General features: G+C 40.6%; 1 protein-coding gene across 4 annotated transcripts in view; it reads right to left on the minus strand.

Annotated features, from left to right (window-relative positions):
• Positions 1–13,566: 13,566 nt before the first annotated feature.
• The window catches only part of METTL6 (methyltransferase like 6), an 11,322-nt gene continuing 197 nt past the window's right edge, over positions 13,567–24,691 (minus strand). The window contains exons 2-7 of one of the 4 annotated variants that reach the window (XM_010562375.1): positions 22,901–23,281; positions 22,092–22,226; positions 20,670–20,840; positions 19,020–19,161; positions 16,207–16,344; positions 13,567–15,865 (exon numbers count right to left, since the gene is read on the minus strand). In XM_010562375.1, coding sequence (XP_010560677.1) covers positions 15,840–15,865; positions 16,207–16,344; positions 19,020–19,161; positions 20,670–20,840; positions 22,092–22,226; positions 22,901–23,179 — 891 coding nt within the window. In that variant the 5' untranslated portion in view covers positions 23,180–23,281 and the 3' untranslated portion in view covers positions 13,567–15,839. Of the gene's footprint in view, positions 16,345–19,019; positions 19,162–20,669; positions 20,841–22,091; positions 22,227–22,900; positions 23,282–24,691 lie in introns of all 4 variants that reach the window. The other 3 variants (XM_010562376.1, XR_774033.1, XM_010562377.1) reach the window with 3 other exon arrangements.

Below are 24,691 nucleotides of genomic sequence, written 5' to 3' on the forward strand. Positions count from 1 at the left end.
AGAAGGAGATCCATGCAGTGACCCAGGCTGCCAAAGTAGCTCTCTGTATAAACCTTTGTTCCTCTTACCGTTTATTGTCCTTTGCATTTTCCAGTGAAATCCCTCAAGTGCCAAGGAATCCCACATGGCAACTTAAGGCTATCAGGATGAGTACCCTCCATAATACAGCCACATGGGAGTACCCACGGAGACTCTTCTGGCTCTCCCCCTGCCCGCACAGCTATGCTGCTTTTTAATGACAACTAGGACTTCAAGAGAAAGGAGGGGAAAATGTGCACAAATAAGCTTATCCCAACATGCAGTCATTTGTGAGCCAGCGTGCAGGTCCGAGTCCTACAGTTTAGCTACAACCTGAGAAAGCAGTGTCACAGGAACGCAGAAGGTTTGAATACCTGCATGCACTTTTTTTAGGCTAGGAGCATCTTTCAGAACTTTGCTGGTGCACTAAGCTTAAGAAAAATATTTGACATCTTCAAGCATTTTTCTTAGTCATGGAAAAACGCTCCCTTTCAAAATGCTTGTTAAATTTCTTTGAGTTCATATATGAAGTGGATGATTCCAGGGTTTTGCCCTCTCCCACAATAATGAGCCAATGGGCAAATGGGTATCTATTCTGTTACCTCCCCTATTGATTTTGTGATTCCTAGTGTAATCAATCTGCCTGTCTCTCCCCAGACTTCAGCCTCAGGGTGAGGAGAACTTTACTAAGGGTGTGAATTATGGGACAGTTGGACTATCTCTGGTGCTGTGTTACAAATATTGCTCATTTGTGAGCACACCCTCAAATTATTATTTTTTTTTTCTCCTCCTGTCTCTCTAATGGGTATATCCACATGAGGAGGTCAACAACTAGGTAAGTCCCAGATTCCATAACAATTACGGTCCCCCCCACTCCTGCCCCCCAGCAAACTGCAATAGTGCCCATTCACAACTTACCAAGATAGTCAATTCACATCTCTTAACATCATCACTTAGGCTTTATCTGTTTCTCTTCAGCCTTATCAGCACTGTTTTGATGTTGATATTCCCGTTTCTGATGTTATAGCAGTTTGTGCCTTGCTGGCTAACTCATTGCTAACACATGTCCTATTTGCTTTAGGGGAGATTAGTATATATAGCTTCAGCTGCAGCATTATCCACTTTTCCTTCCTTCCTGAAGCTCACTATCCTCCAGTCCAACCTACACTCACTGTTGCCGCTAGCAAATAATACAACCCACGAGTGTTCCTGTATCCTTCTTTCAAATGCTGCATCGTCTTGGCTCACAATGATCGCCAGAGTCTCTGCATCATCACATTTTATTTCTTGAGAATCCAGTTTTGAGCTTTGACATGCTTTTCTGCATCAGATCCCCTTACTTGTAGTCTGTAGTTTTCATTTTCTAGCACCTCCACAGTATTGGACAGTTGTTCAGCCTTCATAAATTTCATAAACTGATCTGGGTGTTTTCATCTGCTTTGCAAATTACAATTGATCAATATAACTGGTCAGTTTTGTGTTTTCTAGTAATAATCTTTCTCTGATTGCTTTGTCTCAGATCCCAGTCAGAGTATGGCAATTCATCAGGGACTATGCTAACTCCCCGATGGAAAAATCTGGTGCCTCAGTTTGCATTTTCATTCTGTATTCCCATATTAAAAACAAAATTAAACCCCCCACCCTTCCGTCTTATCTTTATTTGGTTAATGTCAGGGAGGGTGAAGCATGCCTCTAAAGTCTGAGAGTCATCGAATGATTCAGAATGTGAGGAAAAAAATCTCGTGACTGTCTTCATTTTTGCTGGTATCCACTGTCTGCATAAAAGGCTTTTTCAGTTGGCCTCTGCTTTTCCAGAGAACGTCAGCTGTGGTGGCATTTTTAGCTGTGACATTTTCCCAACTCAGAGTATTTTCTTAGTCCGTTATAGTCGGTGTACCATCTGCCGTACAATAGTCATACACTGCCAAGAAGCCTGGCCACAGTCTGCTTTATTCGGTGGATGAGCCCTAATTGCTTAGCCTGGCACAACGTGAGCCACTGGATAGTGTGGCATCCAACTCCAACTGCTTGTGCCACAGTTTCTCAGGGGTACAACGTTCCAGCACAGTCTCAGAGGCAGCTGTGACCACCAATTAGTTCCAACACAGAACAGTCGTGCTTCCATTCAACTTCTGTGAAGAGAGGAGGGAGCCACCACTCTGTAGGCTTCCGGATGCCTTTTGTTCCCCGTTTCACGCTGGGAACATGGCAGAAAGGAAGAGGCCGTGAGGCTGGGAGCCGAGCAAAGCACTGCACAGCCTGGATACAAACTGTCCGAGTGATTCTACAGTCCTGCCTGGGGCTAGAGAGTGCTGGAGGGGTGGGGAGCAGGAAGGCTGGGGTGATGGTGCTGCGCCTAGCTGTGTATTGGGTGCAGCCTCAGTAAGTATGTGCCAGGATCACCCAACCTGTCGAACAAAGGGCCGATGCCAGTTTTAGTACTCCTCTTGCAGGCTGCATGGCTGTCGGCTCTGAGCACCTGCCTTGGTGCAAGCACTGTAGCATGCAAGCATCCAGTCTCATCCTTCTCCCTTGCGAGCTGGCCATGGCTCCTCGGAGCCGCAGGCAGTGACCCAGACCAACCTGCCGACAGAAACACCACAGTCCAGGGTACCGCTCAACATCCCTGCTCCACTGCTCTTTCAGCGTCAACTGAAAAGAGATGCCAAGGCTGGACACGATCCTGACCTAAATGGGGAAACTTCACAGTCCCATGCCTCTGTGACACCCCAGCAGCCTGTGTTAACCAGAAAGGGAAGACTTCTTGTCCTGCCCAATGACACCAGTACACTCTCAGCTGTCTCTGGGTCTGCTGCTCTCTCAGCCTGTACAGACACATGAATGTTGACAAGACAATGACACGTTTTCTTTTTGATCACTGGCTATTTAGAGTCAAAGCGGTAGGCCAGATGATACTACTTCTACACAGTGGAAATCAGGACAAATTTGGTGGACTGGGAAGGAAGAGTAATACAATGTGCTAGGACTCCCATACCACATGATTAATAGTCACTTGTAAACCCCTATTGCAGTTCCCTATCAAAGTAACCTTTTCCTGAAATGTCTCAAGGCCCAAACCTGTGGAATGCTGTGGTCCCTCCATGGAAGTCAGTAGAAATTGATGCCACAACTCAGCATTTTGTAGGATCAGGCCCTTGGTAAATAAATAAGAAGACTCTGAGCAAGAAAGCCCACAAAATGACTTGGTAGATAGGCATACCACTTGGAGAGGGGCCAGGAAAGAACTGTGTCTGAAGAGGCTGCCTGTGGGAAGAGAGTCCTTTGCGACACTTCTCCTGGGCTGAACGCATCCATTAGTCCCAGTCACCGCTGTCCTGGGAAGCAGGAAGAAGCAGCTCTCAGTCTGCTCCATTTCTGCCTATCATCCAGTTGCTGGAAAGGAACCACCTAGGATACAGCCTCTGTGCTTTGCTTGGTGACAGGTTTCACTCCAAGAAGCCTTTCCATGGAGCTCCTTATTTTGGGCTTGGCAGATCCCACTCACTTGTGCAAAAAGCAAGGATAAGCCAGTCCTAAATAAAGAGAAGGGAAAGCATAAGAAAGGCAAGGAGAGGAGCTGCATTGTTACAAATTGGTTTCTGCACTGGCAGATAATTAGTATTTACACTAATTCAAATATTTAATATCCAAAAGAATTACTGTTGCATAAAATGCAGTTGAGGCAATTTTACATGTATCTTATTAGCACTGCCTGGTAACGGATTATACTAAACACACAATGTTTAAAGTGATATATAAAGCCAGCAAGATGTAAATGTAATTTCATTCTGTTCTTCCTCTTTCCCTTGAAATGAGAAGGGTTTGCTGGAGACAAAATGGGGATTACTAAAGTAGGAGAAACTGTAAAATGGCTGTCCTGGTTTCAGCTGGGATAGAGTTAATTTTCTTCTTAGTGGCTGGTACAGTGCTGTGTTTTGGATGTAGTGTGAGAATAATGTTGATAACGCACTGATGTTTTAGTTGTTGCTACGTAGTGCTTATTAGTTAAGGATTTTTCAGTTTTCCATGCTCTGCCAGCGAGCAGGCATACAAGAAGCTGGGAGGGAGCACAGTCAGGACAGCTGACCTGAACTAGCCGAAGGGATATTCCATACCATAGAACGTCATGCTCAGTATATAAACCAGGGGGAGTTGGCCAGGAGGCACGGGTCACTGCTCGGGCATCGGTCAGCAGGTGGTGAGCAATTGCATTGTGCATCACTTGTCTTTCTTGGGTTTTATTTCTCTTTTTAATTTTTTTTTATTCTATTCCTTTTCATTACAATTATTATTATTATATTTTATTTTACCTTAGTTATTAAATCATTCTTATCTCAAGCCACAAGTTACTTTTTTTTTCTATCACTTCTCCTCCCCATCCCAGTGGGGTTGGGTGGTGGGGAGGAGTGAGCGAGTGGCTGCACAGTGCCTAGTTGCTGGCTGGGGTTAAACCATGACAATGGCAAACTAAACTACAGCTGACTTCACACAGCAATTAATGAGAGAGATACAGCCTCTCTGGTCACGTGCATCTTACGCAGCTCTGCTTGAATCACTGCTCAATTGGAGAGCAGCTCATCTATAAAACAGAAGAAGTGGGAAGAAAACAGGAGCAGTTCATATAAATGGAAATTTGTCTAATATTTTTGAGGAGTTAAAAAAATATTGTATTAAGGCACTGCATTTTGAAATCTGTATCTTAAGTCACTGCAGTTTCTAAGGTAACAGTTTAGTGGGACTCAAATTAAACAGAAACAAACTGCAAGTTGTCAGTGCAACAAATTATTGCCTCCTAGGTAGAGGCAATTAGGATCCCAGCTGCCATTAACAGAAATAGTATTTCACCTTACTCTCCCTCACATTGTACTAAGAACATTCCCTCTTAATAACAAGTATCTCTGAGATGCAACTATATTTTCTTTAAAAAACACTTTTTTTTTGTTTTCTTATTTTCTTTCTTCAAGATCCAAGAGTTATTTAAGTAGACAAAAAGATGACTTAGCTGCATATAAGAAAAGACTCTAGCTGTCTTGTCTGTAGTTAATCACTAGCAGCTCTTCCTACCACTGTGTTAAAGATTTAGACAATTCAGTGCTAGGGTTAAAAGGAAGGTAGCACTGGTTAGTGGCTAGTGCCATCTTGTGAACAAAATCCCAAACACCCTTCCTTCACCCTTTTTAGTCAAAGTGTACCCATGCAGCAGGATAGAGGAAAAAAATCCAACTTTTGCACAAATAAGTAACTCCGTAAGAGTTACTTATGGATATGGATAAGAGCTCCATATTTAGGCATAAAACATGAGACTAAGCCTCCAACCAGGCCAGATGAGGGTTTGACAAAGTAGAGACAGTCTAAAGAGGAGAAAGTTATTTTACAGTACAGCTGATGGTAAGCAAAGCTATTCCTTTTTCACTGCTTTGCAAACATTACCTAATGTTACCCTTACTCAAGAAATACACATCATGTCAGCCGCAGACTTTGCTAACCAACACTGACAGACATGCTTTCCTTCCTTTTTTAGGTCAGTTTCTTTTTTAAAACCTATGTTTCTTCTGCGCCTGGGCTCCAAACAGCAGTGGAAGACAAGGTTTCACTAAAACTATCGAATATAAAAGGGTTTATGCTAGCTATAAATCCAGCGGGCTGCCAAACACAGGGATCACCAACTCGCCGACCTCCCTAAGGACTCCACGAGGGTTGGATTTGCTGTGTTCTGACCGGCAACAGACTGGAAAGACAGGAGGAATCGGGTGAAGAGCAGCAAAAGGCAAGAGAGATCAAGCGAAGAGCAGCACTGCCGCTTCTCGTAACATACTAACATCTTTATTATAGTGTCTGCTCATGGCACCTGCAATTGTAACTAACGCTTCTGCTTAAAACAAAAATATTTATTTTGTATCCCTCATCAAGGCACTTTTATCTTTTTCTCCTCCCCGCCCATGCCCGTCCCCACCCTCTCACGGATTTTGCGTACCTACTTCATTGGTTTTTACGATCAGGTTTGACCCTATCAGTGGATCCTCTTTTCCCAACATCAAGGGTGAGCAAGGGGAGGGATGCATTAGATGTCCCATCCTAAAGTACAATTCCTTTGCCATCTTGGACTTGCAACTGCTCTCAAGGAAGTCGGATGAAGTTTTCCCATTAACTTTGACAGAAGGAGCCTTTTACCATGTCCATTTCCAATCTGGGAAAGTACTTTCCAGTGTTGCCCTTTTACCCAATCCTTTCCTTTTCGAGGATGCATTGTGGTTACCTCTTCATCTCCTAGACTTTGAAAAACTTGATGGTTGTAGCAGTAGGAAAATAAGAAGACTTAGAACTCACGTCGAACGTAGCTACTGGTTTCTTATGTACCACTTTTCACTCTGAGATCCTTCCCTCTTTCCTACAGGTCAGAAAGCGAGATGCAAGGCTTGAAATCACCCAGGAAACCAACAGCAGGGTTGGGAATGGTACTCTTGTCTTTCAAATTGCAGTGACAAGACATTCAGGCACCATGTTTTCCTTCATCAGACCTAGTATCTCTCATTAACAGAGGATCTGCCCTGCAGCAAGATGGCTTGCTATTCAGATACTGATCCAAGATATGGGAAATAATTTCTTCAGTCCTGTTTTCACAGTAATTTAAATTTGAAGTAAGGAATATATTAAATCTATGTGTCTTATCATAAACAGGATGTCCTTCCTTCCTCTTCTTACCCATCTTGCATAACTGAATGGTTACAGTTTTTAGGACAGGGATTGTCTTTTACTCTCTGTGTCTACAGCACCCAGAACAATGCTGTGCCATTAATGGATTGCCAGATATAGCCACAACAAGCACACAGTGAACATTTTTGAAGGGGTTTGTACAAAAGAATCCTCTTCAGAAGTTGCCATATGTTAAATGACATTTGGGCTCCATTCACTCCGGTTTCAGAGACTCTCCTGAAGTCCTGGACAATCCACCATTTCAGCACTTTATATTTCTTTCCACCTCCTGTAATGTTCAACACATGCACCATAAAATTCAATAGCAATAAAAACTTAGCTAAAGTAAGGATATGTGATGTTAAAGGCTCCAGGAAATGTGAAATCAAGCCACAAAAGCAAATTTCTCATACTTTGCTCATACTTTACTCATATTTATGACTCATACTTTACTCATATTTATGAACGTTGTCAACAGTAACATATTCCCAACTCTCCACAATGCTACATGAAACAAAACCATATCATCACAGTAACAGTTACACTACTGCTACCAGTGCTGCAAAACCACTTGTGTCCCTGGAGCAAAGTCTGGCATTGCACATCTTCAGCTTTGTTTGGTGTTTAAATATGAGTAATGACACTTCTGCAGCTACAGTTTTACTTGCATGTTTTTTGAGCATGCCAGGCACATTCTAGCTCCTGTCTTTAAATTTTTGAAAGCCGATTTTTAAATTTTTTTTTTTTAAGGATATTCATCTTTGGATTTTTATTGCAGCACCACAAAATGCTGCCTGACATTGCATTTCCTGCCAAATGATAGGTTAGCCTGGCAAATGAACAAACCATGTTGCTGCTACCATTGACAAAACAGTCTTGCTCCTTCAATTCATCAGTCGTTCAAAAGAAGCCTTTATTTTACAGAAGTACTAATACATCTTAAGATGCTATAACTGCAAAATCATTCTATCACCTCACTGATCTACTATTGGTGACCAAATCAGACAAAGAGCTCCCATAAGAAGTCATCTGTACAAATGAAATATAAACTGTGCATTATGGAATTAAGGTAAAAACTCTCAGTACCAGTACCAGCTGGCAAGCTTACCCTATCTTCAGTGGGCTTTTGAGAACACCACTGCCCTGCTTTAAGAGATATATGTGGTTTATGTTGCAGAGTCTGTTTTTGGTATGCTCTTTTCCTTTAAGGTTCAGTTATGTTCTTTTTTAAAAGCCTTTATTTAGTTGCTTGGAAAGGATCCCGTAAGTAAAAGAGCAGGCTAATATTTTCTATAGAGGAAAGTCTATAAGAGGAAGATTTTTCAGTATTTCTAAAGTACATTCTGGCTCTGTTATCAGCCTGGTGATTGTTTCAGTTTACTTCAAAGTGGGTTCTTCTCTCTTCTGAGTTTTATTCTTATTTCTAACAAGCTTTCTCTTGGCCGTTGTGTCCCAGGCAAGACCAGATCAAGAACATACAGATGGTTGATGATCCTTAATTTATTGGCTGCTTTCAAAATAAAAAACAAAGCCTGAAACTGTTACTGGAATCCAATCCAAAGCCAGCAAAAGCCTTTAGTAGCACACACTGTGGAGCAAAGGGGGTATGCTACTGTATCAGATGGAGAGTCCCGAACACCTGCATATTCAACTTCCAATAAGTGACTCACATTCATCCAGACAAGGTTACAAACATGATGTTCCCTGGTCCTAATGGGGGATTTCAACCACCCCGATATCTGTTGGAGGGACAACATGACAAAAAGGAAGCCTACAGAGGGTGGAAGCAAGGACAGGTAGCCTGGGAGGAATACAGAGAAATCGTCTGAGCAGCCCGGGATCAGGTTAGGAAAGCCAAAGCCCTGATAGAATTAAACCTGGCCAGGGATGTCAAGGGCAACAAGAAATGCTTCTATAGGTACATTGGTAATAAAAGGAAGACTAGGGAAAATGTGAGCCCTCTCTGGAAGGAAACAGGAGACCTGGTTACCTGGGATATGGAGAAGGCTGAGGTACTCAGTGACTTTTTTGTCTTGGTCTTCATTGGCAAGTGCTCCAGCCACACCACCCAAATTGCAGAAGGCAAAGGCAGGGACTGGGAGAATGAAGAACCACCCACTGCAGGAGAAGATCAGGTTTGAGACCATCTAAGGAACTTGAATGTGCACAAGTCCATGGGGCCTGACGAGTTGCATCTGTGAGTCCTGAGGGAACTGGTGGATGAAGTGACTAAGCCACTATCCATCATATTTGAGAAGTCCTGCAGATCTGGGGAAGTTCCCAACAACTAGAAAAGGGGAAGCACAACCCCCATTTTTAAAAAGGGAAAAAAGGAAGACCCAGGGAACTACAGGCCAGTCAGTCTCACCTCTGTGTCCGGCAAGATCATGGAGCAGATCCTCCTGGAAGCTATGCTAAGGCCCATGGAGAATAAGGAGGTGATTGGTGACAGCCAACATGGCTTCACTAAAGGCAAATCATGCCTGACAAATTTGGTGGCCTTCTAAAACGGGGTTACAGCATTGGTGGATAAGGGAAGAGCAACAGATGTCATCTACCTGGAGCTGTGCAAAACATTTGTTATTGTCCCACATAACATTCTTGTCTCCAAAATGCAGAGACATGGGTTTGATGGGTGGATCACTCGGTGGATAAGGAATTGGCTAGATGGTTGCACTCAAAGAGTTGCAGTCAATGGCTCGATGTCCAAGTGGAGACCAGTGATGAGTGGTGTTCCTCAGGAGGTGGTATTGGGGCCGGTCCTGTTTAACTTCTTTGTTGGCAACGTGGACAGTGGGTTTGAGTGCACCCTCAGCCAGTTTGCTGACAACACCAAGTTGCGTAGTGCAGTCGACATGCTGGAGGGGAGGGATGCCGTCCAGAGGGACCTTGATGGGCTTGATAGATGGGCCTGTGCAAGCCTCATGGAATTGGACAAGGCCAAGTGCAAGGTCCTGCACATGGGGCAGGGCAATCCCAAGCACAAATACAGGCTGGGCGATGAGTGGATTGAGAGCAGCCCTGAGGAGAAGGACTTGGGGGTATTAGTGGATGAAAAACTGAATATGACCCAGCAATGTGCACTCGCAGCTCAGAAAGCCAATCGTATCCTGGGCTGCATCAAAAGAAGTGTGGCCAGCAGGTCGAGGGAGGTGATTCTGCCCCTCTACTCCGCTCTGGCGACACCCCACCTGGAGTACTGTGTTCAGCTCTGGGGACCCCAGCGTAAGAAAGACATGGACCTGCTTGAGCGGGTCCAGAGGAGGGCCATGAAGATGATCAGGGGTCTGGAGCACCTCCCCTATGAGGACAGGCTGAGAGAGTTGGGGTTGTTCAGCCTGGAGAAGAGAAGGCTCCAGGGAGACACTATAGCAGCCTTCCAGGACTTAAAGGGAGCCTACAGGAAAGATGGGGAGGGACTCTTTATCAGGGAGTGTAGTGATAGGACAAGGGGTAATGGCTTTAAACTAAAAGAGGGTAGATTTAGATTAGATATAAGGAAGAAGTTCTTCACTATGAGGGTGGTGAGGCACTGGAACAGGTTGCCCAGAGAGGTTGTGGATGCCCCATCCCTGGAAGTGTTCAAGGCCAAATTGGATGGAGCTTTGAGCAACCTGGTCTAGTGGAAGGTGTCCCTGCCCATGGCAGGGGGGTTGGAACTAGGTGGTCTTTAAGGTCCCTTCCAACCCAAATAATTCTATGACTCTATGATTTTGTGTTCCCTGGGGTCTTGAGCATCCTTGAATGCTGAATGTGAAATCTGTGTTCAGAGACTTCAGCCAGCTGCTCACAGCTGAGTATAAGAAGTTGTACAGGATTTCAGAACTATCTTTCTGGAGGTAGTTCAGAAAAAAATAGTGGTAATGGTTTTGTAGCTTCTTCAAAGTATTTTTATGTTCCTATGAAATTTGCTTTGCTAATAAAACAAATAGAACAGAACATTTATTGTAGTTGTGCAGAAAACAACTCTCCTTTCCTTCCCTGCCATCCTCTTGCATCCTGCTTTTGAATACTCTGGTTTTAGAAAAACAGCAACGGGTCTGTTACATTTAAAAGAAAAGGCTTCTATTAGATGATAAAAATCCCAATTAAATGTGACCTTTCACACAAAAGCTTGAAGCCAAAATTAGAAAAAAAGGCCAACAACAACAAAAAAATCCTTAAATTTCAGATGCACAACAATCCCATATGCATGAAGATATTATTACCCAAGTGAAGAGCAGCTTCTCTGAAATGCAGTCTCCTACAGAAATCCAAGGGTCCAGAGAAGTTGACTGTAGAAAAATACTGAGTGGAGCCTAGACAGTAGGCAGGCTGTGACTTGTCTACTCTCTGACTTTTCCCTGCAACTACCCTTAGTTATTCCCATTCTAAGTTCTCTGGATGCTGCAAGCATCAGGAACCTGAGCTGGAGTTGATATGGCGCATCTAGCTTAAACAAGGATAAGACAGCACGTGCACTCCAGAGTGGGAACTCTGAAAAAGCATAAAGTAACAGTGAAGTATAAAGCCTTTTAGAAGCTAAGGCAGAAAAACAAAGCTGGATTTATATTTTCAGTCACACAGCTGCCTTTCCAAATCTTTCACTTCATATATTCTACAAGCATGCATTGGTTACAACTGTGTCTTTGGCAAAGACTTTCAAAAGCAACTGAATTTTCCAAGGATGAGACCTAAGACTTGCTGGAAAAGGAGGTAAATGTTCCCAAACAGAATCATTTAAGTAGAGGTACACAAAATCACTAGTTGTTTGGAAGAATCACGTAGTCTTTTTCTCGTGCCCTTGTCTTCCCCGATCTCACAGCAGCAGTATTTTCTCCCCGCTGCAAACACAATGAATGGTGCCTATCAGCCTGGGAAGTGGGAATGAAAAAGGTTCTCTAATGGAACATCTTACCTGGCTAATAGCTTTTATCTTTGCAAGCAGTGCCTCTGTGTGCCTCCCCATAGTGTAGGCTCACCATCTGCCTTTGTTCTAATAAATGAACTCACATTACAAATACAGAGTGCAAACATAGTCAGATCCTGAACCTACTGTACCCAAGGGCCAGATGTTTTTGCAGAATGTATAACTAGTAAATGTTTGCTCCCAGATGTTTGAAATGGCTCTCAATCTTTCCTAATAACAACAAGCATAACCAGTAAAAATTCATCAGAGCTATGCTATGGGAGGTAAAAATCCATAAACAAAGACTTACCTATTTTCACTAACTGTATCTTAACACTATCTTTCCAATACAAAATTCTGCTTCCCAGATAGTCTTGCGTGTATTACTAATATTGCACACAATTAGGTGTTGCCCTTCTGCCTGCCTGTAACATTAGTCTAGTTTTGGAAGCTGCAGGCCTTCATTCCCGAAATTTTACCTTTTAGATGAACAACTCCTTTAATTGTGTATCATCCCTGGCCTGTGAAACTCAGAATTTTTTCCCAGAAGCTTAAAAATAATCTTACATTTTTTTCTTCACATACTAATTCTCAACACTGATATCCTCTCCAAATATATATCTATCTTCCAAATAACTCTTTCAGTAAAACACTTCCTAATTGGTAATTTGTATCTCAATATATTCAGATGTATAAACTGTATAACAGATCAAGAAAAAAAAGAACATCAGTTAGGTCTATAAATGACCTCTCAGGTTTCATATACAAGTTTTCTCCTATGAGACCAAGGCTGTATGTATGTTTTACAGTTGGCTGCTGATGCTTATAGATGCTAGAATTTCAGGTCCTACTTTTATAGCACTTTGTTTCATAGAAATGATGCATAATCAACCATGGGGACAGTGGTGTATTAACTGCTTAAATAGTCTGCCTTTGGAACCCAAGGAACCTTCAGGTACATGAAAGATGCACAGAAATAGCCTTTTAGCTACCAAATGAACCATACAAAACCTGCTGTGATACCACTACTTTAAAGTTCAAATGGATTTTTCTCAGTAGCCCATATTTCTAAGGAAAGAAAGCTTATCCATGCATACAGTACATGCACAATATATGTGTGGATTTCTGTCTAGTCTTAGCCTGTTGTCAGGCACATTGGACAGTATCAACCAAATTTGACAGAACAGTAAAGGACACAAAATGCCAGAAGAATCAAAGACATATTTCTGTAAATTTGATGAAAATAGCTCACAGACAGACCCTACTCATGTATTCACTGAGGCACTGCCCCATTAACATGATCCCTTAATATATGCTGTCTAATTTCAGTAGGAGACATTAGAGAATCCCACACTGGAAAATGACATTTAGGATTCCCTAACCACAGGAAAAGCTTTAACCAGAGTCCATGCTTTATTAAATATCAGAGAATGTAATCACAGCACACCAGACCATTAAAAAAAATTCTAAATCAATCAATCAATCAGTCAATCAGGTTTTCTTAGTCCCACTGCTTCAATAATTATTTGCTTCTATTCTAAATACTGCTCAGAACAGGGTGATGGCATAAAGTAACTTACTACCTGTGCTTACCAGATGATAGAACAGCTAGCTCAGCTTAACGGAAACAAAAGGAAGGTCTTCCACAGACAACTGAGTCAGTCTCAGCAGCCCCCCTTGATTGAAGACAACTTAAATCAAAGAACAATCAAGACATTTATTACAATGATGGCATAGTAGCTTGTTGTGCAAGGTGAGCACACGATTCAGTGCATGTATATTTCTTTCCAGTCCTTTTGACTCTATTTACCCTGATTACCACATCTCCCTAAGGACAGTTCTTCAAGTAAGGATGGCTGATTAGCAACAGCATCGCTTGTTTGAAGTGGAAGCTAGTACGTAGTTGTTCCTTGTGTGTGCTCATCTTCCTGGCAAACCAGAAATGACTGCATCCAGTACCTCTTCTTGGTTTTAATTCTCACATGTGAAATATGAATGCTATTTCTAATTCAAATTTAAGATGGTTTAGTGATGCAGGCAACCTGTTGAGTATCTATCCCTGCTTCTAAAGTAAATCCTGTGCAGCATTGTTGGAGGATCAGGTAAAGCACACTAAATACGGTTAATTTTAAGCACTAGTTTTCATTAGTTATTATCATAATTGTTATTTCTGTTTTTATTAAAAACTATTTTTAAAATAAGTATCCTGTGTTTCCTATCACTTATGTTTTTTGTGGGCTGTTAAAGTTGCAGTATTTCATCTGCTTTGAGCACTTGTAGGACTTCTGAATAGAATTTCTCAGATACAGGAATGAAACAGACTCTGGTATAATGTAAGCTGCCTTGGTATTTTAATAATGGTATCTTTTTAATGTGCTCAGCATTTAGATACATAAACAAATGTTTATATTCTAAATAAGATCCTAATTCATCTGATTTCATGCTTGAAGAAAGTTGTTAGAGGATCAGGTTGTCTTTATCCCCAATTAATTTCAGACGTTCTTTGTTTGATGAGCAGAAATAGTTCAGGTTTTGCAGGTCAGTTTCCCATTTGGAACTGAAATTAGTGAGTCAGAAGTACTTTCTTTTGTATCAAGTGTAGTCAGCTGCTTCTTTCCAGAGCAGAGGTCTTAATTCTTTTCCATCACTCTCAGGAAAGGTATTGGCTTTGCTGTTCCTATCACTAAAAGCCACTGTATTGATGCTACGGTTTATAGCCTGTCACAGACTTATCTTCTTGAAGGAACTTCATAGTTTCCCTTCAACAGCCCTGGCTCTTTGCACTGCAGAACCTCTTCTTGTTCTTGGATGATATAATCTCAAAAACGTGTCTGGATCTTTAACCTGCATTTTGAACAGCTGCTCTGCAGCAGAGGAAGCTCAGAATTATCTGGTGGCTTGTGCAATGGGCTGTGCTGATCTTGTGTAATATACACAAGTTGCAACAAGGGAAATTCCAATGAAATACCAAGATTTTTTAATTTTGTGTGTGTAAGGGGAGGTCAGATATTGGGACAGGGCCCAGAGAGGTTATGGAACCTCTGTCCTTGGAAATACTTGGAAATAGACTGGGCAAGGCCTTAGCAACCTGTGGCTTTATTTGAGGGTGGCCCTATTCTGAGTAGGGATTTCATCTCTTGAAGTATGTGTTAGTATGTGACTGACTCAGGCTGTCATTCCACTGGACTTGTGTGTTGCTAGATGACCCAGTCATACACATCTGACGTGGACCAGAAATTAATATTTGCCTCTGTTTATGACAAACTAGCCATAAGACATGATAATGATTTTTTTTTCAGCACTCTGAACACTGGCTGCATGTGCATGGAGGGAAGGAAGTAATAACTTTCCCAGCATAAAACCTGAAGTTACAAAGTTAACCAGTCAGAATTTTCCGAACAAACTGGAGCCACCAGAGGTCTTATTCAGTCAATATGTTTATAAATAAACTTGCAGCAAATCACTGCTTTGAGTCAGAGCACCACCACAGCTTTTTTTGGTCTGATACCATGAGACCCAAAGCTGGATTTATTGTAACATCAAACTTTGGCCTCAGAGGAAAAAGCAATTAAAACACACAATTCTCCTAACAACTCTTTGAGGAAGGTTATTACATGACATCTCCTTTTTTTATGGAAAGTATCATCCTGGGTATTTATGCATTTTACAGTGAAAAAATATGTTAAAGAAGGGTATAACAGTGATAGCATTATTCTAATCTGAGCAATTATCATTTTGTGGCTTCCCTCAGCAAATGTTCATCTTTAGTACAGCAGTTCTGCAATGACTGCACGTAGTCAGAGCTCTGTTGATTTTTAGTGGGGTTTGAACCCTGTAACACCAAGTGCCTTAGAGGACTGGGTGTTTCGTCCTTTTAGAGAAACAGCACAAAAATGAGACTGAAGGATTGCCTTGCATGACGCCTCATCGCTTTGTCATACACTTGTTAGCATATGCAAAGGCAAACGCACTGAATTGGGCATCCCAAAAAGGAAATTAAATGTAGGCAAGTACTAAAAATATTAATCAGAAGGTTTGAGTCAACCCAATAGACTTAGGTGCAGACAGCCATTGACTTCACCTTTACACTGAACTAACTATTGCCTGAACAACAATACACCTTTTTTGTGGCTGGCTGTAGCTTCAGTGTTTCTGTGTACTTCTACTTGAGGAACTACTGTCACTTTTTTTGAAGAAACACATTAAATGGAGAGCAGTTATTTCTAATTTTTTTTATTTCTCATGCAGTCTCATTTCCAGTCAGACCTGAAAAATAAAGTAGCATGCATTAGCACCCCTGCCAGAAAGGCCTTCAGCTATAGTTGTCATAAAGCAGATGTTATTTTGAGATGAATGGTCAGAAAACTTTATTTGGTCTCTATGCCTCTGCTTCTGTGAACTCTAAATCATTGCAAGTTTTTCTAACTGTGGTAAAGTTTGAGGAAGCTGAGTCAGTTTTAAGAAATCCTTGCCTCATCATATGAGACACAATAACTGATGGGGCACATGTGGTTGTTGTAGTGCTGAGTAAAGTGGATATACTTCCCCCCAACCCTTCAGCCTTTCCAAGCTTATGTAGCTCACCAGAGGTAGCACTTATGACTTACTGAAAGGCTTTTGAAATTTGCCTTGAAGAAAAACTCTTTGAACACACAAGTCTTCTTTCCTATTCACAGTTTCTCGCTGCACATATTCACTGACCACTTGCTCATATCCCTCAGCCTTGAAAAGCTGAGACAAGAACTCTGGAAGAGAATTTAAAAAAATAAGATGAAGTATTATGTTTAAGCTATTTTTAAAACACTAGTCAGCATTTATATAAGCATATGTTCTTACGTGCTACAGCATGAAAAGCACACAGGCCTTCAGATTTCAAGCTGTTCTATGCAGGCAGACTGCTGAATAAAAATCAATACAGATCTCCTTTAGAAACATCAACCTAAGCAAAACAGCTTGCAAAACTGGGACTTAAGCTAATTACTCAGTTTAATTTCCAAAACTTGCCACATCTCTTACTTTCATTGAGCCTTGTCATCCTCGTGACTGATGCCAGTGCATTTTCACTTTGTGCAGCTGGCCTTCACTAGCTGAATACATCACTTATCTCAAATATTTCAAAGCTAATCCAGCCTTGTAGATGCATCTCTGCTTGAGGAAGAATACCCCCCTACATTACCAGACATTCACATGCCATTGCTCAACAGAAAAAAATGGACAAAATGGCAAAGTGGATATGGTGGTACCAAGCCTCCACTAAGTCAAACTGAAAGTATTTTCCATAAACAAAAGAATTTTAGTCAAAGCCTATCTCCCTTAGGGGAGGCAGAAGTACCTCACAAACAGGGTGACCTATGCAGCAGAGAAGGCTGCTCATGCTATTGACTTGTCGTGTTAATTAAAAATCATCATTTTTCCTTTCCTGCATCTTGCTTCATTTACTCAGGCAGTAATTTCACAATAAATTTAAGCGATTCTAAACTTGTGCTACTTGATAGAAAACAAAGACATGCCATTTTTTCACTGCTCTGGGGGAGCAGCTTGATGAAACAGCTGATCATGTAGTTACAGAGGAACTCCAGCACTAGAAGAGGTGGTGTGTTGAGGAAGGAAGATGAGACCACCCACTTTGGTGGTAGTGCAGGCTTGTATCAACCTCAGGCCATTATGAAGCACCAGTTGTAAACATAGTGTGTTCATGTAAAATGGGGGATCCACGTCAATGACATATAAATAAACAGCACTTAATTGTGGACCTATTGAAATCGCATTGTGAGGAAGTTGCACATATTTCATAACAAAAATTGCAACCATGCATTCCTCCACAAATTTAATATTATTTCAAACAGTGGAAGAATGGATTTTTTTTTCCCGTGGAAGAAGCTCAGTGCTGTTATCTGAGGCCAGACATATAAATAAGCATCATTCAAATCATCCCATGCAGCATTACTTGGTGTACCAGTGTAGTGCTAAACAAATGAAAAATAGCACGGGTTGCAAACAGCAAGGAAATTATAGGAGTCATGTTTCTAATAACAAAAGAACTAATTCTCAAGCATTAAGCACTATTTATGTTAAAATTTGTGGGAGGAATGAGATCACAATGATTAAAAATGGGAGCAGAGGTCATCCATGAGACAGTCACAGACCAGGCCAAGGTAAAACAAATGCTAACATGAGCAATATAAGACAAATTCTGTCTCTTCTCCTTCCTTCCTCTTCTTCCTCCCTACCTCAATACTTCCCCAAAGCAAACATGCATACTAGCAAGGAATTTCTCATTCAGAAACAATTCTAACACACAATAAACATGGGATTTAAAATTCCACAGCTAGGTCAGTCTCTTATTTGTTCCCTTTAGCATCCATTCTCTTTGTAAGAGCTAACTGTTTAACAGAAGTAAAAAAATCACTCAATAAATAACAGTTCTCAAAATGCTTCAATGAAGCTGTAGCACAGCCTGCACTATCTTAGATTTCATCATTGTCCTATAAAGAATAGAGAGAGCTCAGACAAGATTAATGGTTTTTATATATCAGAAGCAATTAGGTAATACGTTATGTCATAAAATATGAATAACATTTACTTGGCTCCAAATCAGTCTCTTCAGTGGCTGTACTTTGCTTTAGACTAAGAACAAAGAGCCCCACAGAAATAAACACACAGCTCTTATTACACAATGCCCTATAACTGATAGGGGAAAGTAACGGTTCACTGAAGTTTAGCATGAGGAATTAGGAGTTAGAAGATGAGCTATAATCCCAACTCATTGTGACAATCTAAGCAAATTCCTTCATGTCTCTGTGCTTCAAACTGTCCACCAGTAAACTGCAATAATTACCTTCCTTCCTAAAGCATTACAAGCACTGAATGAAAAACTTTTAAAATACTGTATCACATGGAAATGTTTTTTGCATCATCTTTACTAAAATAACAGAAGACAGAGTGATCACAGCTAGTCAGTGCTATCTCAGCAGGATTTGTGCACAAGCTTCTCAGTGCTTTAGTCATGGTTCTGCTTTAGGAGTCATTGACTTCTTCAGCAGACCTCATCCTGCACACCTGGAATAGCCTTGCAAAAAGAACGATGCCAAGATAACTACTTAGTTGCGTCATGAAGATGATCAATTCTGTTACTGAACATTGGTCTTTTCCTCTTAGGTAACAAATCTGAATGAAATTCAGAAACTGCTGCTCTTGGCACATTATAGCACATACAAGAAGCTTGTAAATAAGAAAGTGCTCCAAAAAGTCCTACCAGTTTAAATACCCTCTTTCTCCCACAAAGGATGGCAAATGAAGTACACCACAATTTAATAGTTCATCTGTGTAAAAGAAAACTTCCATGGGCATGTTGGCAATTCCCTGAAGCAAGTTTAAACATAAGATTCACAGGAAGAAAGCACTCTACAGCATGTCTTACCTTCAGTAAAAAAATATGATCTTGTCCCATCTTGTCTAACATAAAAGTTTTCTCCAAGTTTGCTGCCAGATTTAAACCTGAGCATTGCATGATCATACAGTCCATAGTCTCTGAACAAGACACACTTGCCTGGTTTTAATACCTGTCACATAATGTGTATATGCTTTAATAAGGTAAATGGATTTAGCCATATATATGTATTTATTTGTACACACATACAGACACATAATTAAGACAAGGTATCCTAACACATTCAATACAGAAGTGATATATATATATTGAATTCATTCCCTGTGCAACAAAACAGTTGTATATAAACTGTTCCCCACGAACAGTAGACTACAAATAGTTTTAAGATATCTGTTTGGGTGTAGATCAGCTAAATAAGCTTTTTGCAACATCTTCAAATACAGAGGAAAGAAGAAAATACACAGTTTAACAATAAAAATTAAGTCCTACCAGGGCATTTTCTTTGTTGGATAGTATACAGTCTGGCACATGATTTTGCTTAACGATTAAATATAAAATTTAGAATACAATGACATTTCTTTTTTCATGTTAGAAAGAAAAATGTTGCAATATAGTAAGAAATAAAAAAGGAACAATTTCAGGAAAATGGATTGCAGGTTTGAGGGTTTTTTAAATTCCTCTTTCGCAAAGAAATCAAGCCATCAAGAGTTCAAAATTTAGAAATACATGGTCATTGGCCATGCTGACTTTAGACATGTGATGCATGCAAGTTTCCTACCTCATCAAATACCAGCTGTATTTGTTAGAGGAGAAAAGGAGTACTTGCCACTTGCAAATCTGTGCAGAAACCTACAAGCGAGTTAAATGAGCCAGGCATCTCCACTGAGAAAACAGTAATTAGCCTTTTCATGTGCACGAGCTAAGAACCAACCCTGACTTTGGAAAACAGCTGGAGATATACCAAGAAATCTAACATTCCCTTTTGAAAATACTAATGATAAAACAAACAAGATATCTGATAATATAAACCCCCAAATATAAACCCCCAAATACACACATATGCATAAATAAAAAATATGTTGACTATTTCCTTCTGCAGTCAATATATGACATCTTGGGGAAATTCAAAACAATCACAATTCAGATTGTTTAAACCACCCTCTGGATGGCCCTATCCTAGTCTATCAACTAACAAAGGCAGCCTAGGGAGATGAGTCTCTCTAGATTAATGCTGATCTCTGAAAATCTGACTTCTAAATCACCACAGATCAAGCATTTTTAATAATAACAATAGCATCCTAACTGCAAGTCACTGTATCCTCTGGAAGTCAATTTTGGTTCACTGTCATTCACACCTTATCAACACAGACACCTCTGCAATCCATAAATATTAGTTGTAGCATACAACCTAGGAGACCAAATCACAGGTTCAAAATACCTTTTTGTTGATGGCATGCATTAGGCCAGAATCCAAACCACCTCACAATACCAAGAGAGGAAAAAAAAACATTTTAAAACATATTTTAGTCCCATATACTAGGTGAACTAACTAAATACATCCATGGAATATTGTATTAAAGATCACCATTACAAGAGGGGTTATATTCTCAGAAAAAAATTGTACTTTCAGGCTAAAAAGAAGGAAAGGGCTTTAAAGGCTGTAAAATCAGCTAGTTTTACCTTGTAAATGTTCTTTAAGACAAGATGCATTTTGTCAGGATGAATGGCAGAAAGCACAAATATAAGTGTGACAACATCCACAGAATCTGCTGGTATGTTTTCTAGAAGATCATCTTTGGTAAGATCACACTGGAACACTTTACATCTTTCCGTACTGTATAAGGCATTTTTCTAGGGAAATGAGAAGAGTATGCTTTCACTGAAAATTAGAGGCATTTGTTATTGCAGAACAGTAAAAAGTTTGTGAAACTAATCAGTAGAGTGACACAAAATATGGTGGCAAAAGAACATTAACTTCCAACAGGTGACTAATGCAATCAGAAATTCTTTGCTGCATACTACAATAGTGAAACTACAACTACTAGAATAGTCTGTTCTCAGGAATTTGAGAAGGAATGTGCATTAAGACAGTTAAGAAAGCATACCATTTCTGTTCTACCGCTGCTTCTACTCTTTAAAAATACAGAAATATTATTAAAAGAAATTCTGCATTACAAGGTGATCAAAGTACATCTCTTGAGCTACAAGTATACTGTAAACAGGTTGGGTCCATGGCACATAACCTGCAGCCAGGCTGTTCTAGCCCACAGTTTTGCTTGGTAAAAGGAAACCTGGTCTGGACAAGAAGGAAGATCAGCAAGAGCTGTGGAAGCAGACACCATTAAGTCATCCAAAACCCAGGGTACACACTCATCCCAACCTCATCTTGCAGTGCAGCTGTGGCATCCCAGGGAGCTGCTGTCCTCTCCTGTTTGCCACATGTATTTCCTCTCATCTTTCCCATGAGATATGCAGTATGTGTCTTGTGGTTCTTGGTCACAAATGTCCCACAAGAGAATGCTTTCATGTAACAGATATATAGAAATTTACCTGTGATTACAAACTTAATAAACAAGGGGACTTTTAAAGCCCCAAGCCCCCACGAGCCTTGCTGGAAGACACTAACTTTGGACTGCAGTACCAGTTACCTATGAATAAGTATAAATATACCTATTTCTAATCAGGCTACAAATTTCCATAACAATAACTTTCACACCCCTGTTTTCAAGATTCTCTTTGGGACTCCCTCTGCCCCACAAACATCAAGGGCAAGCTTCCATCCCAAACAAATTTTGCTTGTACTACACAGTCAGCAGAGACATAGTAGCACTCCCAAAAAACAGTCTTCACAAATCATTCAAGTAAAGTAATATACATATATTACCATAATACTATAATTTGACACTGAAAAACTAGGTCTTGGGCAATGATTCGACTTCTTGCATAGGAGCTCCACTGGAATGGATCAGTCTCCATTTTTTGGCAAAAGCTATTCTACCCTTCTTACAAAAAGGAAGGCAAGAGAAGTCTGTCATTCCAGTCATCTGTAATTTCAGAAGCTTCTAAAGACACTCTAAAAGAAGTTCCAGATATCACACCAACCTTCACATACTCAACAGCTCTAGGAGAGAAATCACAGGCGTATGCAAAAATATTCAGATCTTCTTCTAAGAGTGGAAACAAGCAGTTCCCAACCCCACAACCTGCTTCCAGAATGGTCAGTTTCTGATCTGCAAACTGGGGAGGAAGAAATCCAAGATAAAGCACATAATTTTTGTTTTCCTCATGATATAAGCAGAGACACTGTTCAATCAGCATTTTAAAAGCTATATCAATTTTAATTACCACTGATTCAAAAACAAAAGTAGGCATCCACTGGATAATCTGATACTACAAAAAAGAAATCTTGATTTCTGGAAAATTACAAATCTTTTTAGAATATATTAATATTTCTTTAGTCATCTACCCCTTAAATAATCAACAGATTGTTGTACTATTTCTGTCTTGTCTTTCGTTCAGCTATAATGAACAACAGATGCATCTGGCTATTCCCCTTAATGATGTTTTGCAATTAGCCTGTAATTCTGGATGCTCTTCTTTAAAGCAGTGTTCTGAAGTGCACCAACTTGCATCTGAAAATGTCACATCACAGAGAGACAAGTTGTCTATTTAGGACACAAAACAAATATTCCAGATTTCTTTCTTAGTATCCAATATGGGTCAATTACAAACTGAAACTGAACTGATGCATTTGATTCTGAGGAGGTATCTTTGATATTAAGAGAAATTACACAGACCACTGCAAATTTAACATGTGACAGTTCTTACACTAATGGCTTTGTTATAAGTATTATTAAATCATTTGAAAACAATCAATCCCGCCTTTTACAGTGGAAGTGTATAGATCTCACCTCCCGACATGCTTTTAACTCTTGAAACTCTCTGGTTGTCCAATGTCTGTCTTTGAAGAAGTTGGTGCTGTTTCTTTTGTAAAATAGATCCCAGTTCTTCTGCGCCTCTTTCTCCAGTTTTAGTTGTTTGAACTCAGACACCAAAACCTGATCTTTTGCCAGTCTCTCAACTTCTTCTGGGCTAAGGATTCTTGCACTATGGCTTTTTTGGAAAGCATCATCTTCAATAGATGTTGTTATTATATTTAAGCAATTGGCTGATGTGTTTTCTTGGGACATCTTAGATTCTGTCACACAAATATGAACGCCAAAGACCCAAGGGTGATTTTTTTTCTTTAGTGTATGTTCCCATCACTTAACCTAGGTAAAATAACCAAGGATCTAGAAGCAGAAGAAAAATGAGAAAGAGTTACAGTACGCACTTATTGTGATTTTACGGTGATCTGTCCTACCTGATGGACTTCAATACCACTGGATTTCTCTTAATTTCAGAAACCCTCCATCCAATCTAACAACTGCATATGACATCATACTGATATCAAAATTAAAGAAGATACTTAACAGAGTCTGCTGGTCTTCCCTCTGCATCCTAGAAAGCTACCTGACAAAAGAAAGATGGTGCAGCTCTAAGCTTATTTTCACTAAAACTGACTTTAAAAGGAAAGCAAGGGCTTTGTTTCTTGTTAACCCCAGTTAGAACACCTCAGAAAAATTGTAACTGAAAAACAGATGACATTTAAAGGTCCCATTAAAGTTGATGAAACAAACTGTATTCATGTTAGCATTTCTCCTTCCTGCTGTCCTCTCTGTGAGAAAACATCAGCGTTTATAACACCATGTCACTCAAACAAGAGAGCAATACCAGTACTGTGGCCAAAATGCCCACAGCCAGCCTGTGTCAGCATTCCTTCCACTGCCTCCTCCTGAGGATCCACGCCAGTTTTAACAATCACAGGTGGCTTTATTTTCAGCAGTTAACAAAAATGGAGCAATGAAAAGAGTTCTTCGTAGGCTGGGAAGGGATCCAAATCTTTCCTCTGATGTTAAACTAGTTCTGACCCCTGCCTTGCCACAAGCATCCAGATCCTGGATGATGGCACATGTGAATTAAATCCTGTGTGGCCCAGGAAGCCCAGGTAGCCAAAATGTGCCACTCGCATATGTCAGCGCCCAGAACCAGCCATTGGCGTCATTTTACCAAAACGGAAAGGAGAAAAACCCAACAATACCCACCCTAAAGCAAAAAAAGAGTGGTACTTCACATATGTATTTTACCTTACATGATACAAACATGGACATATAATACAAATACGTGCAAATGAAATGAAGAACTGTCAAAATTTTGTCCAGCTTCACAGGAGACAGACAGCCCCTTTTTCCTTCAAAAACAATGGAAAAGTTTACAGAGAAGAGGCTCCCTCGAAAGAAAGTCTCCTCAGGAAGAGTATACCCTCAAAAAAAGCTTAATCAGCAAAATTTCTGTTATATGCCTGGCACGCTAGAAAAAGATCAACGTTTACATTTCTTCGTAGGACAAGCTAGGAAAAAAAAAAGCCAAGCTAGTCCTTTCACCGACCCATCTGCGCTCAGAAATCGCTGCGGTGGGAAGCTAGCACCACGATAACCGGGGTTTTCACAGCCCATGTTTAGGCTAAGGAGCCTTTTAGAGGTGTCTGCTCCAGCCCTAAGACCGCAAACAGGTAATACCTCTGTGCAAGCCCGCGGACCTGCCACCGGGAAACCGGCTTCCCGCCAAGAGCTGCTCCCTCAGAGGGGTCGGGGCCGGGGCCG

The sequence above is a fragment of the Haliaeetus leucocephalus genome, unplaced genomic scaffold, assembly GCF_000737465.1.
Source record: "Haliaeetus leucocephalus isolate CR32 unplaced genomic scaffold, Haliaeetus_leucocephalus-4.0 Scaffold159, whole genome shotgun sequence".
In the NCBI taxonomy this organism is placed as follows: domain Eukaryota; kingdom Metazoa; phylum Chordata; class Aves; order Accipitriformes; family Accipitridae; genus Haliaeetus; species Haliaeetus leucocephalus.